This window comes from Colobus angolensis, unplaced genomic scaffold (genome assembly GCF_000951035.1).
Source record: "Colobus angolensis palliatus isolate OR3802 unplaced genomic scaffold, Cang.pa_1.0 Scaffold13, whole genome shotgun sequence".
In the NCBI taxonomy this organism is placed as follows: Eukaryota; Metazoa; Chordata; class Mammalia; order Primates; family Cercopithecidae; genus Colobus; species Colobus angolensis.
Window position 1 is genome coordinate 6,351,332 of NW_012114252.1, and position 14,391 is coordinate 6,365,722.

Consider the following 14,391-nt stretch of genomic DNA (forward strand, 5'->3'; position numbering starts at 1 on the left):
CTCGCACTGGGAGTTGGAGACTGGAGCTGTTCCTATTCGGCCATCTTGCTCCGTCCCCCAGTTTTGCTGTATTTTAACCTCATCCTCAATATTGTGCACAAGAATTATTATGTTATGCTATCAAGGCTAGTGGCTTTTACTATTTTGAGACTGCAGTCAAAGTGTCAGCTGTGCTGTAGTTCTCTCAAGGCTCAACAAGGGTAGGATCTACTTCCAGGTTCATCTAGTTCCTCAAGGGTTGTCTGAATGAGGACTGCAGTTCCTTGCTGGTAGTTGTCTGCAGACTGCTCGCAGTTACTTCCCAAAAAGGCATCTCCAACATGCTTCAAAAGAGAAGCACACAGAAGAGCCAGAGAGAATGTCAGCAAGACAAAAGTCACAGTCTTTCATAACCTAATTGGAGAAGGGAAATTCCATCACTTTTGCCATATTTTGTTTTATGAGAGCCAAATCACTAGGTCCAGCCCTCACTCCAGGAGAACTTACAGTGTGAGTCCCAGGCGGTGGTGATCACTGGGAGCCATGTTATGCAGATAGACAAAGAAAATAAAAAGAGGAGAAACAGGAGAGAATACAGTCATGAAGTAAATGTACAAAACAAATTCTTGCTGCAGTGGAAATATCAAAGAAAAAGTATTCTGTGAATGTTGTAAGTAACAATTTCTTTGTGACTTAGTAAATACAATTTCAGTGGCCAAGAGGAAATTAAAGAGAAACTGCAGTGGAAGGTACAGTGAATGAGACATGACGACAGAGTCTGAGCATTCTTTTAAGAAATTTAGATAAGAAGGAATGAAGAAGAGGGAAAAAAGGGCTCTAGAGGAGAGAAAGTTAAGGGAGCAACTTTTTAAAAAATTGAATAACTGTAAGGACTGAAAGAAAAAAGCTACTATAGAGACTAAAGATCCAAAAGAGAGAATATGTGATATAGCAAGGATCCAGAACCAACAGGAAAGCATGAGATCAAAACAGAGAGGGAATGTTTACCTAAAAAAGAAGAAAGATGCCTCATTCTTTCCCTACAATACAGGAAGGCTGAGGAAGTATAGCAGTTAAGAGTAAGGAGTTGAAGGGATTCCTGCCCTTAACCTGTCTCACCTCTGAGAAGAATAAATTTACTAAAAGGAAAGGACTGGGAATAAATGTGTACGCTAGATTGCTTGATATATGCTACTGAGTTAATAAGATTCTGTTGAACTACTAGTTAAAAAAATAACTGTTTGGCACATTATTTCATCTAGAAAAGTCAATTCTTTCCCTCCCAGTAGATTATGCTTGCTTACATGTTCAATAATCCTATTCTTTATTATATAATGTAATGTTTTACAGAGAGGATCCCTACTCCTGTGAATAAAAATTCTGTACTCATGGAACTAACAAACCTTTCAATTAGTAGCTAAAAAGTTTAAAGTTTTTGTTCAGATGTAAAAAGCCATGCCATAAAATTTAAAATACAAAAGACACATGAAAAGCATAAAAACTGAGTGAGATATATGGACAAGAGTCTTGAGGGACAATGAATAAGTCCTAAACTTTCACTTAAATTTGCCACATTTTCCATTTTATTGCTTTCCCACTATTAAAAATACTTAGGTTTAAAATGTCTGCTCTGGCTGGGCATAGTGGCTCATGCCTATAATGCCAGCATTTTGAGAGGGCAAGGCAGGTGTATCTCTTGAGTCCAGGAGTTCAAGACCAGCCTGGAGAACATGGTAAGACCCCATCTCTACAAAAATACAAAAACCAAAAAACCACAAAACTGTGCGTGGTGGCATGCACCTGTTGTCCCAGTTACTTAGGAGGCTGAGGTGGGAGAATCACCTGAGCCTGAGAAGTCGAGGCTGCAGTGAGCTGTGATGGTGCCCCAGACTGGGCAACGGGAGTGAGAACCTGTCTCAAAAAAAAAAAAAAGTTCTGCTCAAGGCAACAATCTACAGTATGTCAGTTGTAACAAATACAATTTGAAAAGTAAACAACGAATGAACAGAACGCTACCTTTCTATCTTGTGTGTGTATGCATGCTTTCTTTAGAATTACATAATTAAATAATACAGAGATGAGCACATTAACAAGTCTTAAAAAGCTACACTAGCGCAATGGTACATACCCCGTTTTCTACCCAATGACACATGAAGGACAACTGAATATTCCTATCAGTAAGAATGGCTCACAATGACAGTGATTCTGATCCAAAAAAAAGAGAATAGGTATATTTTCGTCCCCTCTTGAGAGAGAATGTTATTTCAACACAGGGGTGTTAATGAGGAATATTTGTATATAATTATAAACAACTTTTAAAAATATCTCTGGCAGGTTATTCTAAACTAATTGTATCCTAACACCCCCAAATAGTAAATGCGATGATATAATAAAGATCATTTTGGTAATTATGCTAAACTAAAAACGGTTTAATTCCACCTTATTTCCCATTGATATATTTCTAAATAGGTATTCCTAAATCACATTTCCAAAAATGCCTATGAATAAATATAAATCCATATAAATTCTGTAATTAGGTCAGATCACTTTACTGAATTAGGTTATTTTAATTTTTCTATCAATTTTATGTCAGTTAAGGTTAATAAACAGTCTGACCTTCTGACTTATTTCTGTGAAGCATCTCGTGAAAAAAGGAAAAAACAGATCCAGTAACAATGATTCTTTTTTTCTTCTCAGCATTTACAAATTTTTCAAAATGAAATTTTGTTCATTCAGACTCACCTCTTTAAAGGGGCTTCTGAAAGCCTGCCCCTACAGTTCATGAACAACTTTATCTTCATGTTGATAATCTTGCCAAGTACCTATTGGAAAGAAATTCCCATGTTTGACATTAAATAATATTAATAGCTAATATTTATTATGCATTTACTATGTACCAGGTACTATATTAAAACTTCATGTACATTATCTCACTTGATCCTTATAACGCGCTGCTGAAATAGTGCTTTTGCAGTTTAGGTATAGAGAGATTAATGTGCTCAAGGTCACACAGTAACTCACAGGAGAGGCAAGATTTTAATCCCAACAGTTGACTTCAATGTCCCAAGATTATGTTGCTTGCCCTTTGCCTAAAGTGACTTTTCTTCATAGTATCTAAATTTCCTTAGTATACTAGAACCTTGATCTGCAAATACAAAGTGGTGACCTTACAACAACATTGGCGGTATCCTGATTCTTTTGGAATTCGGAAGTTCTTGGCTACCTACAAATAAATACTTTCTTTTCATTTCCCTGAATCATAAGAAGTAGAGGAAGAATTACTAATTTTGATAGTCCCCATCTCCACATAGGCAACATGTCAGTGAAGATTCGAAAGCTATTAGCTAACAAAGGATATAGGTAAAGGGAGAAGTAACAAAACAGATACATTTAACAGAAAGAATATAGGCTTGATGAGAAATTAGAACATAAAGACTAAGGATTACAGAGATTTGAGTTTCAATTCTTATTCTATCACTCATCATATTTGCTGCTCTGGAGGTCACTGAACCACTGTTTTTCTCAAGTGTTAGATGAGAAACTATCCATTTCTTCCAATAAATTATCCTTTTATAAATTAAGAAATAAAGTTACTCAGAAATAAAGTATGTTACTGGAATGCAATTCCATATTATATATCTCTGTATAATTTCCTCTTTCTCTCTCATTCTCTCTCTCTCTCTCTTCCTTTCTTTCAAGACATAGTCTTGCTCTGCTGCCGAGGCTAGACTGCAGTGGTGTGATCATGGGTCACTGTTAACTTCAAATTTCTTGGCTCAACCAATTCTCCCACCTCAGCATCCTGAGTAGTAACTACAACTACAAGTACGCAGCATCACGTTTGGCTAATTTATTTATTTATTTTTTTAGAGACAGGGTCTTGCTATGTTGCCCAGGCTGGTCTTCAATTTCTCAAGTGATCTTCCTGCTTTGGCTAATTGCACATTTCTTACTCCTAAATTCTACTTTTATATAAAAAACTTTCAAATTTAACTAATATGCTTTTTTGTGAATAATGACTCTCCATAGGAATAGGGATTTTGCATACTAAAAAGCATCATACTAGCTCCACTGCTTTCAGATGTGATTGCTTTTAAAGAATAATCTCAATAGTATATCTCAAGACATATAAATTTAAAGGTATAACCAATGCTAAAAGAACAAAGAGGTAAATCAGTTATGGGATTAAGTTTGTCCTACTCGTTTCATAAAGTGAACAGCTAGAATGACAAAGTCTTTCCAAAATTATTTGTCTCCATTAATACAATCTCATTTTCCAATGAGATTTGACAGTAAGCACTAAATACTAAAAAAAAAAATTTCATTTTGAAATTTCAATATACAGCAGAATCATATGGCTTGATCACTTACATTTTCACCAGACTCAATATCTAATTACTTTTGCGTGTTCCAAAAGTGAAGTCAACTACCAAAGGACAAATAGTTTGTAAAATTTTCAATATCACTGGAAAAACATACAGCCTTCTAATGGAACTAGCTTATTCAAATTTAACTACTGAAAGCTGCATTCTAATTTGAGTGTTTGAAAGTGGTGCTAAGTAAAACAGTAAGCCACGTAAGTCCTTTTTGGAGACTGATACCTGTCTCTTCACATTCATTTCCTCTTTCATAGGGGAAGAATTTCCAGGTTTACGCAGGACTTGTGGCCATAGTTTCCAGCCTCCCTTGTCATTCAGTGTAGCCAGCCTGGGGGCCTTCTGGTCAGTGAGAAGTGATAGGACAGTATACATCTAACTTTGGGGTTGTGTTCTTATTCTCCCCTTCCTGCAGGCAGAAGTGCAGAGATGATGTTAAGGCCTGACTGGTGATCTTAGGTGCTTCGTGACTGCTCAATAAGACACATGCAATGCCTGAGTCCCTCACACTGTGTAGCTGCTTTAGCAACCCTAAGGCAGCCTAACTTAGACTGGGAGATGAAAGAAAGAAACTTCAGTCTTGAAAGTAGTGTTATTTTGGCCTTTGTTACAGCGGCCAAACCTATAGAATACAAACTCCATATTTCCCCTTTCCTCAGCTTCACTTGTTTGGAAAGTATAATAAATAATGTTAGCCAAGTTTTATCCACTTAAGCTTAAGTTTCAGCTTCTCCAAATCCACAATTCACAACACATGAAAGACACCTGCATTAGTCTTCTCAGGCTAACATAACAAAATACCACAGATGGAGTGGTTTAAAAAACAGAAATTTATTTTCTCACAGTTCTGGAGGCTGGGAATTCCAAGATCAAGATGCCAGCTGGGGAGAGCTCTCTTTCTAGTTTGCACGTGGCTACCATGTCACTGTGTGCTCAAATAACCTCTTCTTAGTGAAGTCTCCCTCTCTTCATCTTCTTTTAAGGCCACCAATCCTATTGGATTAGGGTCTCACCCATATGACCTCATTTAACCTTAATGATCCACTTAAAGCCCTATTTCCAGAGAGAGTCACACTGGGGGTTAGGGCTTCAAGTTCACTGAAACCTATTTCATGTGTTGAAATATGAATTTTGTGGGGAATACAATGCAGTTTACACCACCACCTAACCTCAGCACAGTCATAACAACACCCTGTGCACAGCTCCATCATTTCATTTTCTGCATTGAAATATGACACTATCAAAATGGTGAAGAATCAAGAGCACAAACAGCTGATTATACTTGAAAATAGACTTGAAAAAAGTATGAATTTAAAAACAAAAATATTTAGTCTAATTTATATTATCTTACAACCAATAATTGTGCCATTTTCTGTGCCTCTCTTGTCAATGGATCAACAATAGCAATGACATCGAAGAACATATCATTCTCTTGAGGATTCATCTTTATAACACTAAGAAAACAGAAAATAAGATGAAAGATGATGAGTTAAGTTTATACAAACAACTAATTAATCATGATCTCAGCAATACAATTCTTATAAATTATTTTCTTTCTCACTAAAGTTGTAAAATACTGGTTATTTCACACAATGCAAATTTGAAAATCTGTTTTCAACAAATTACAAAACTGAAAAGTATGAGAGAAAATGAAGTAAGATTTTATGAATTAAGTGATTTTTTAAAAGCCTTTCAAAGAATGATCCCATTAGTGTAAAAACACTGATAATTTTAGGCCCTCAAAATTCTGATGGGTTGTACAATTTAAAAAATAAAGCCAAGATGTTTTTGTGTTAGTGGAATATATTTCTTCAGATTTGAGAATAAAATTAACTATTCTACTTTATTAAATTTAGTATTTCAAAAAATCAATATACCGTAACAGGTAAGTTTAGGACAAAAATATCCAAATTAATCATACTTTATTTTGATCCCAGTCTTCCTCTCCTCACCTCATTCCCTCTGTCCTATCCATTTTTGTCTTTCACCAATGTAAGTTCTAAATTAGAAGATGGACTAATTTTTTAAAAGGAAATGAGAAAATGATTAAAAGTACAGAATAGGCCAGAGGGAGATAGTCAATTCTATATTTAATGTAACTAAAAGTTAATGGTGTATATTTGATTAAAAGCAGAGAATATTCTACTGAATTACTGTTTTAACACTATAATCATGTAGGAAATATTTTTTCTCAGATGTAGGATGAATTAATTATACATTTTACATATTACAAAGGAAAAAGGTTACCAAATCAAGAGGTGCACACGTAGTTATAGGAATATTAGTTTCTTTGGTAGGAAAAGGCTTTCTGCAGTGAGGGGATTAATTGCTCAGCAATTTTTAAAAAGCTAATATAAACAGTTACTTCAAATATGGGTCATCTGAATAGAAAACTGCAAGACATTTTATTTTCTATGCAGTTGACATGATTTAGTTATGTTAAAATAAGAGGGGCATAGTCAGACAACAGACCTTAATGGATAATTATTGCTAGATATAAGAGCCACAAATCAGATGTTCTGCTATTAAACTGACTCTCGACAGTTGTTGCTTCCTGGAGTTACCTTGGTGAAACTTTTACAAATTACTATCCTACTTTGCAACACCACTCAAAACTGGTCATTTTAGGTATGCCTTATGAGATGTTATTATAGCTTCAGTATGCATCTGTTTGCTGCTTTTTTTCTCCCAGACTACTGCTAATTCTATGAAGTTGTATGAAGCAGAATGCCATAGTCCCCACCATCTGATTATATATGTACTAGACAGTCCCGAGCCCACTAGTAGGTATTACACTGACTAACCCAAGAATGGAACAGAACATCCTTTTTCTCATGCAGTATTAACAACAAGATGCTAACGACCATCTATTTAAGGTAACAAATTTGTACTCAATTGCCAAAAAACTATTGATACACTCCATGTCATTAGCCAGGAAGAGTACTGTCAAGCACATTGACAACCATTTAATTATTAAAGCCCAGGTCAGAAAAAAAAAAAAGGGTGAAAAACTGCTTGGGTGTACACAACTGTTAATCAACTCTTACAGATATACTGAATACATTTCTTTTTTTCTTTTTTTTTTTTTGAGACGGATCTCACTCTGTCGCCCAGGCTGGAGTGCAGTGGCCGGATCTCAGCTCACGGCAAGCTCCGCCTCCCGAGTTTACGCCATTCTCCTGCCTCAGCCTCCCAAGTAGCTGGGACTACAGGCGCCCGCCACCTCGCCCGGCTAGTTTTTTGTATTTTTTAGTAGAGACGGGGTTTCACCGTGTTAGCCAGGATGGTCTCGATCTCCTGACCTCGTGATCCACCCGTCTCGGCCTCCCAAAGTGCTGGGATTACAGGCTTGAGCCACCGCGCCCGGTTCAAACAGGCTGTTGTAACAGAAAACTCTGAGTTGAATTTCGTTATGATATTTTGTTAACCTATCCATAAAATAGGTCAAGTAATCTATTTTAAGAATATTGAAAACACTGTACATCATATAGCATCCTCTTTATAAAGGCTCCTGGGAGAAATTCCTTTGTCCTCTGTCTTCTAAGAATACTTACATTTCACCTGAATATCTAGTTTGTTTTCCTCTCGTGAACTTGGGAACTGTATAAACTGGAAAACTTAGAGCCAAATTCATGGTATGCTCACGGCAGGAGGGTCACTACTGCCACAGCCTGCAAGGCTTCCTTCAAGACCTCATAGCTTCTTACACAACTTACATTTAATGTTGTGAGTTCCTGGGATGATGTGGGGAGTAGTTAGGATTGCTGTTTTTGCCTTTGTCTAAGATGTTAGGAGAATGGCAAATCCACACAGTCTAAATGGAAGGGAATAGGCTAATATAGAGATCTTTCGGGTCTGGGGAAAAAATATAATTGTTTTTTCTCATTTTTCACTTTATTCCATATTTCAATTTACTCCTACTCTTTTCTTTCTCCTTTTGCAAACCTTCTAATTTAAGTTACCTTGTCAAATTTAAATTTTCTTATAAGCCAATTTAAATTTTAAAAGTTGGAATTAAGATCAAACATATCAATACAGAAGTAACAGATTTATAACAAGTGTTTTAACATATTTAATTATAAAATAACTCCCTATAGACATAGAAGCAGAATGGCAAAGATACAATGCTGAGTTTAAATATATATATGTATTCACACACATATATCTCTCTAAAAAGCTGTGAATAAATATTTTTATGTGATTATAGAAGTATATGCACATATGCTCATGAAATAATATACAGACATAACTATGGAAATAATACTGATAATTCATAAATTCAAATGTAAAGTGACCTGAAGTATTTGCCCATCACTGTGGCCTACTGTATTATCCTAATATCAATTTCCAAAGGTTCACTGACGTTTTCTAAAATTCGATAACAGAGTGTAACTTTAATGTAGAAATGTACACATAAATTTAACTGCATTTATAAAATATTATTATTTCCCTTGATAGGAAAGAATGCTCTTTGACAAGATAAAAAATGATATTTCAAGACAAAATTACTAAAGGTGATAACTGTAAGACACTTGAGTGAGCTCAGGGAATCTTCAGTAGTAGTATCTTTTAAAAAAGCAGTGTAGTTACTTTTACAATTAATGAGGCACTCTCATAGAGAATATGGGCATAGAAATCACATGTGATAGTGATTAAACAGCCTTTTATTTCCATCCTACCACAGGAGCCTGACAGAGTAAATCCTTGGACCCTTGGTACACGCAGCAGCTTTATAATGTGTCAACTTGACCAGGCTAAATCATATTTTCCAGAATGTTTCTGGCTTGGGTGGGCAACAACAGAGATTCTCAGGAGATCTAGAGGACAGAGAGGCAGCAGCAGCAATTCTGCAGCTCACACACTAGCTGCTGATCTGCTGATTCACTTTGCTGGCCTGAGGCAGCAGCTGGGCCTACACTGTTCAGCTTTGCCTGGACCCTGCCTTCACTCGTCTGAACTCTTGCTCATGCTTGTGTGTTTAGCTTTGTGACAGAGGCCATCCGACATTTGATTAATCAGGACTGTTCCATCACTTTACACATTGAAAATATAAAGATAATATTATCTATGACTATCTTGAGATACTGCAAAAATTACAAATGATGTTAAGCATGAAAGATATTAAAAATATGACAAATTATACTATGCTTAACTTACTAGAAATTTCTTATCCTCTCTCTCCATATATATTACCCTTTATTTACTAGAATATATAACTAACCGGAATTTATCTTCCTAATGCTGTCAAGTACATGTATTCCCTAATAAAATTACTTTTGGTTCTACCTTAAATTTTACCATGTTATGAAAACAAATGGAAATAATTGCATGCATTAACAGAAAAACCACCAACAGATACGATTACATTCTTACCTGTGATTCTCCCTAAGAAATGTGACATCATATCGAGATGCACGCTTAGGCAAAGAGGATATAAGGGCATCAACTTTCATAATAAAGTCACTCGTGCTAGATAAACAAGACAAATAGTGTATGAGTTTTTTGGAAAGAGAAAGTTCCATATTTCAGGTTACAATTAATGCTTCAAGAAAGGCTTTATATATCTGAACATGGTTAAATCTACCGAAGTAGACTGCAAAGGGAGACCTATGTATAATAGCATTTCTCTACAACAGTCACAGCCTTCAACACGATAAACACCAAAAACGGATATTTACATATGAAGCAAAAGTATAAACACAAATATGGGAACCATGCACACAACCTTTAGGAAAATGGTCACCTCTTAGGGAGGGAGGAGATTGGGGTGGATGGGTAAGAAACAAGGAGAAAGACAGCCAAGGCAAAGAAAACATTAACATCTACAGTTTTGTGATGGTGAGTAAATGGATGTCTTTTATAATTTCCTTATATTCTTTATATATGTCTTTTATTATACCTTTACTTGTCCATATATTTGAAACATTTTCTAATCTTAAAACAAAAACATTAGACTCAAAATACCAAACCCAAGTGAACTGCTCTTAGAACTTATATACTCACTTATTTGAGTTGATTCCCATATTTTCAACAATGTCTTTAATTTTCTCTCCTAAATTACTAAATGTTATCTTTTCCAACAAGTAAAAATCTTCTGCATACAAATCGTCATCTAAAGGTCCTAAAAACTTAAAATAAAAACCTTTATATTATATCTTCTAGAAGATATCAGTTTAAGAAAACATTTCCTCATCAAATAGATATTTGTTAAGCAAAAATGAATTAGAGATTAAAGATATGGTAATCCTGCCATTTACTAATCCTGCCATACACTAGGAAACAAAATACAAATACCTTCTCACTTGGATATTACAAATAACATCTGTATAAACACCAAAATCAAAGTGACAATATAAAAAAATTAGCAAATTATTTCCATTAGAAAGTTTTACTTTGAAACATAAATCATAAATCATGATTTGAAACATAAATCATGATGCTTCCAAATACCGTTTCAGTCTAAATTCAATTTGGAAAGTAATGGTCTATATTTTAAAAAATCTTTTAACTTCAATTTTATTTCACATTCATCTATAAATTGTAGAATACACTATATAGACATGAATTACTTTATAAGAAAACCATAAAATAGCAAAACCCAAGAGACAAATCACATAAAAATCACATAGTTACTGTAATAATACTGACCAGTCATCTTTTAACTGATACTGTATAAATGGTTAGGAGCCTAGCAAGGTCAGCTACATTAACTTTAAACCAGTAACTATAAAGTTAGAAGTTGCCAAATTGCCACATACCTAATTTCTCAGGATGGCTCTCCCATCACAACCACTACTGACTCTACTACCATGAGTACTTTCTGAGGAAGTTAGTACATACAATCATTCTAACATCACATACACAAAGCCCCACTGTAGACTGACATAATCTTATGTACAAAAAAATTATATTTAATTATAATCAGAAAACATGTCAACCAGAATATTTTTTTTCTTGGTAAAAAAACCAGAATGTAGTGGCTGTAACCAGATTTTCTCACTTCCCCTTCACCTGCTTCTGCAGTTCATCTTTTCTAAAAATTACTGAAGCATAGTTCTTGAATCTTTCTATCCCATTTTCTCATATCAAAGGTGACTAACTTGGATCTTGGCATCCCAACTAAATAAATATCATGTTTCACCTTAAATATAAAACATGGTCTCTTAACACAAAAATGGGCACTATAATACTAAAAGTACTCATATAAACATTTCATTGTCTTAAGACATGATATAATTTTTAAAGTAATTTTGAAAGCACATTCAATGTTACATTTCCTAATATGAATCAGCAGTCTTGGAAACGAGTTGAATTTTATCTATACCACCTCTAGCGACAGGAGCAGTTTTGTCAGTAACACAGAATAAGGAAATAAAATCTTAAAGTACTGTCTTAAAGGGTTAACTAGATTGGCTATCTTTATTGATCAAATTTACCAGAAAACTGGCTGTATTTTGCTTACTTTAAGCACAGCATCACATAGGAGAGACCTAATGTTTCTGTGTCTTAGTTCTATTTAAAGTTGAACATTTGTGGAATAAAGTAACTTAAATAGCATAAAATCATGTAATGTACAAGTTGGGAAAAAGAACAATAAACTTGAAAATTACGTTGCTTAAATCTTCTTCATAACATTTTAGAAATGTGATTTTTCAGTTATATAGAGTAATTGCCATAACAGAAATGTATTACTTCATTTGACAGGTCATTAAAATTACCGAAAACTCTGTCAGATTTTCATCCACATACTGAGCTAAAAATCTCTCTCTACTCATAGAAGTTTGATCAACTAGTTTTGATTTTACACTAACTTTTAGCTAGTGTAACACAAATTAAGTCTATAAATAACCACTATTTTTCATGATGCCCGTCAAATATTTTGAGAGAAAACAGCAGTTAATATTTACTGAAAATTTACTGTGTGTTTGGGTTCCTTCTATGTGCTTTAAATATTGGAGTATATTTAATCACTCCAACAATCCTGTAAGACAGATTATTACCATTCTCATTGTCCAAATGAAGAAATCAGGTCTTAAAGCGTAATGTAATAAATAAATGGTGCAACTGGAATTTGAATCCAGATCTATCTAACTATAAAACAAAAAAAAGACTTGCTTTTTTTTCCTGCTCCCTGCTACCTTATGTCTTTCAGCAAATTGTGAATATGCAAAATAAATATTATTATAACAATGGCATTACTTGTGGCATTAAGATTAAATATGTCAATTTTAAATTATTCAGTATTTTTAAGAAACTATGTGATCATCATTGTACCCTAGTTGTTGATCATTTATAAATAATGTTAACTTTGCATATGTTCCAATTCTAATGGAAACATTTCAACTAGTTCAGAATGAAGATTTACACTAAAATATCATACTCATTTCATGCATTAAACTATCTGATTCCAAATTTTTACAACATCTGCCACATTGCTGTGATTATTAGGCTTTACAGCATTACTTTCAGAGTGATAAGCTAAGTATTACATTATTGCTCATAAAACACAATACTTGTTTTCCAATATACTTTTCTATTAAAACCACAGTTATACAAATAAAAGGATAATCAAAATTATGTGTTTCCATCAGTCAACACAAAAAGTCAACATAATTTGACTTAATATCTATCTCCAGCCCCAATCCTTCCTCTGCACTACACTCATATTCAATCACTTTCTCAGCAAATCTTTTTGGAAGTCCAAACTGAATTATCTTTCCTTCCTCTTATACTGCTCCCGACAACCCCACTCATCCTGCAGCCTTGTTCATCTTGATTCACAGTAACTCCATTCTGCCAGTAACTTAGTTCTCTCACATCTCACACCAAAGTCCCTGGAAAATTCCTGTCCATTCTTCATATAAAATACATCCCATCGCCACTTCTTACTACCACCACTAGAACCATTCTGGTCCAAGCCACCATCATCTCTCATCTGGACTACTGCATTACCTCCCAACTGGCTCCCTGACCCCCTATAGTATATTCCCAAGTAACAGCCTCTAGTGATCCAAAGAAAACATTAGCTAGATGATGCCAATCTTAACCATGCACTTCCCAACTCATTCACAGAGTAAAGTGGGAGTCCTTAAACTTCTTATAAAACCCAATATGATCTGGCCCCCAGCTACTTCTCTGAGCTTCTCTCCTGACTGCTCTCTTCCTACCTGCTCTTCTTAAAAGAGCAGACATGATTCACAGGATTCACAGACATGATCTCACCTCACGTCCTTTGCATTCGTTGTACTCTGTCTAGAACAATCGTCTTCCACATATTTGACATGGCTTCCTCCTTCACCTTCTTTGGTTCTTTGCCCAAATGACACTGCTATGAATGTGCTGTGGTTTGAATGTTTTTGTCCTCTCCAAAATTTATGTTGAAACTGAATCCGCAATGCAATAGTGCTAGGGGCCTAATGGGAGGTGTTTAGGTCATGAGGCCTGTGCCCTCAAAATGGACTAATGCCACTACAAAAAGGCTTTCAGGAGTGGGTTTGCTCTCTCTTGCCATGTAGGAACACAGCATTCATCCCCTTTTTACCCCACTGCCTTCTGCCATGTGAGGATGCAGCAGGAAAGCTACCATCAGATGCCAGTGCCTTGATCTTGGACTTCACAGACTCCAGAAGCATGAGAGAATACGTTTCTGTTCTTTAATACATGTCTGAGATTATATAGTCTCGGGTATTTTGTTACAGCAGCACAAAACAAACTAAGACAAAATGTGTCCCTCAAAATCCATGTGTTGAAACTCAGTGGCCAATATGATAGCACTGAGAGGTGTGGCCTTTGGGAGATGATTAAGCCATGAGGGCTCTGCGCTCATGAATGGAATTTGCATCCTTATAATAAAAGAGTTCAAGACTGAAGGGAGCACTCTGTTGCCCTTCTACCTTCCACTACATAAAAACAGAGCAACAAGAGGCCATCCTGGAAGCAGATAGCAGCCCTCACCAGACGTCAATGGCAGCATGTTGGCCTTACATTTCCAAGCATCCAGAAGTATAAGAAATAAATTTCTGTTCTCTATAAATTA

At 35.2% G+C, this 14,391-nt stretch overlaps 1 protein-coding gene across 1 annotated transcript in view; it reads right to left on the minus strand.

The window, feature by feature from the left end:
• The window catches only part of UGGT2 (UDP-glucose glycoprotein glucosyltransferase 2), a 249,095-nt gene that overhangs the window by 88,030 nt on the left and 146,674 nt on the right, over positions 1-14,391 (minus strand). Inside the window, exons 23-26 of the mRNA XM_011933802.1 lie at positions 10,359-10,483; positions 9,729-9,824; positions 5,707-5,809; positions 2,722-2,801 (exon numbers count right to left, since the gene is read on the minus strand). Coding sequence (XP_011789192.1) covers positions 2,722-2,801; positions 5,707-5,809; positions 9,729-9,824; positions 10,359-10,483 — 404 coding nt within the window. The remainder of the gene's footprint in view (positions 1-2,721; positions 2,802-5,706; positions 5,810-9,728; positions 9,825-10,358; positions 10,484-14,391) is intronic.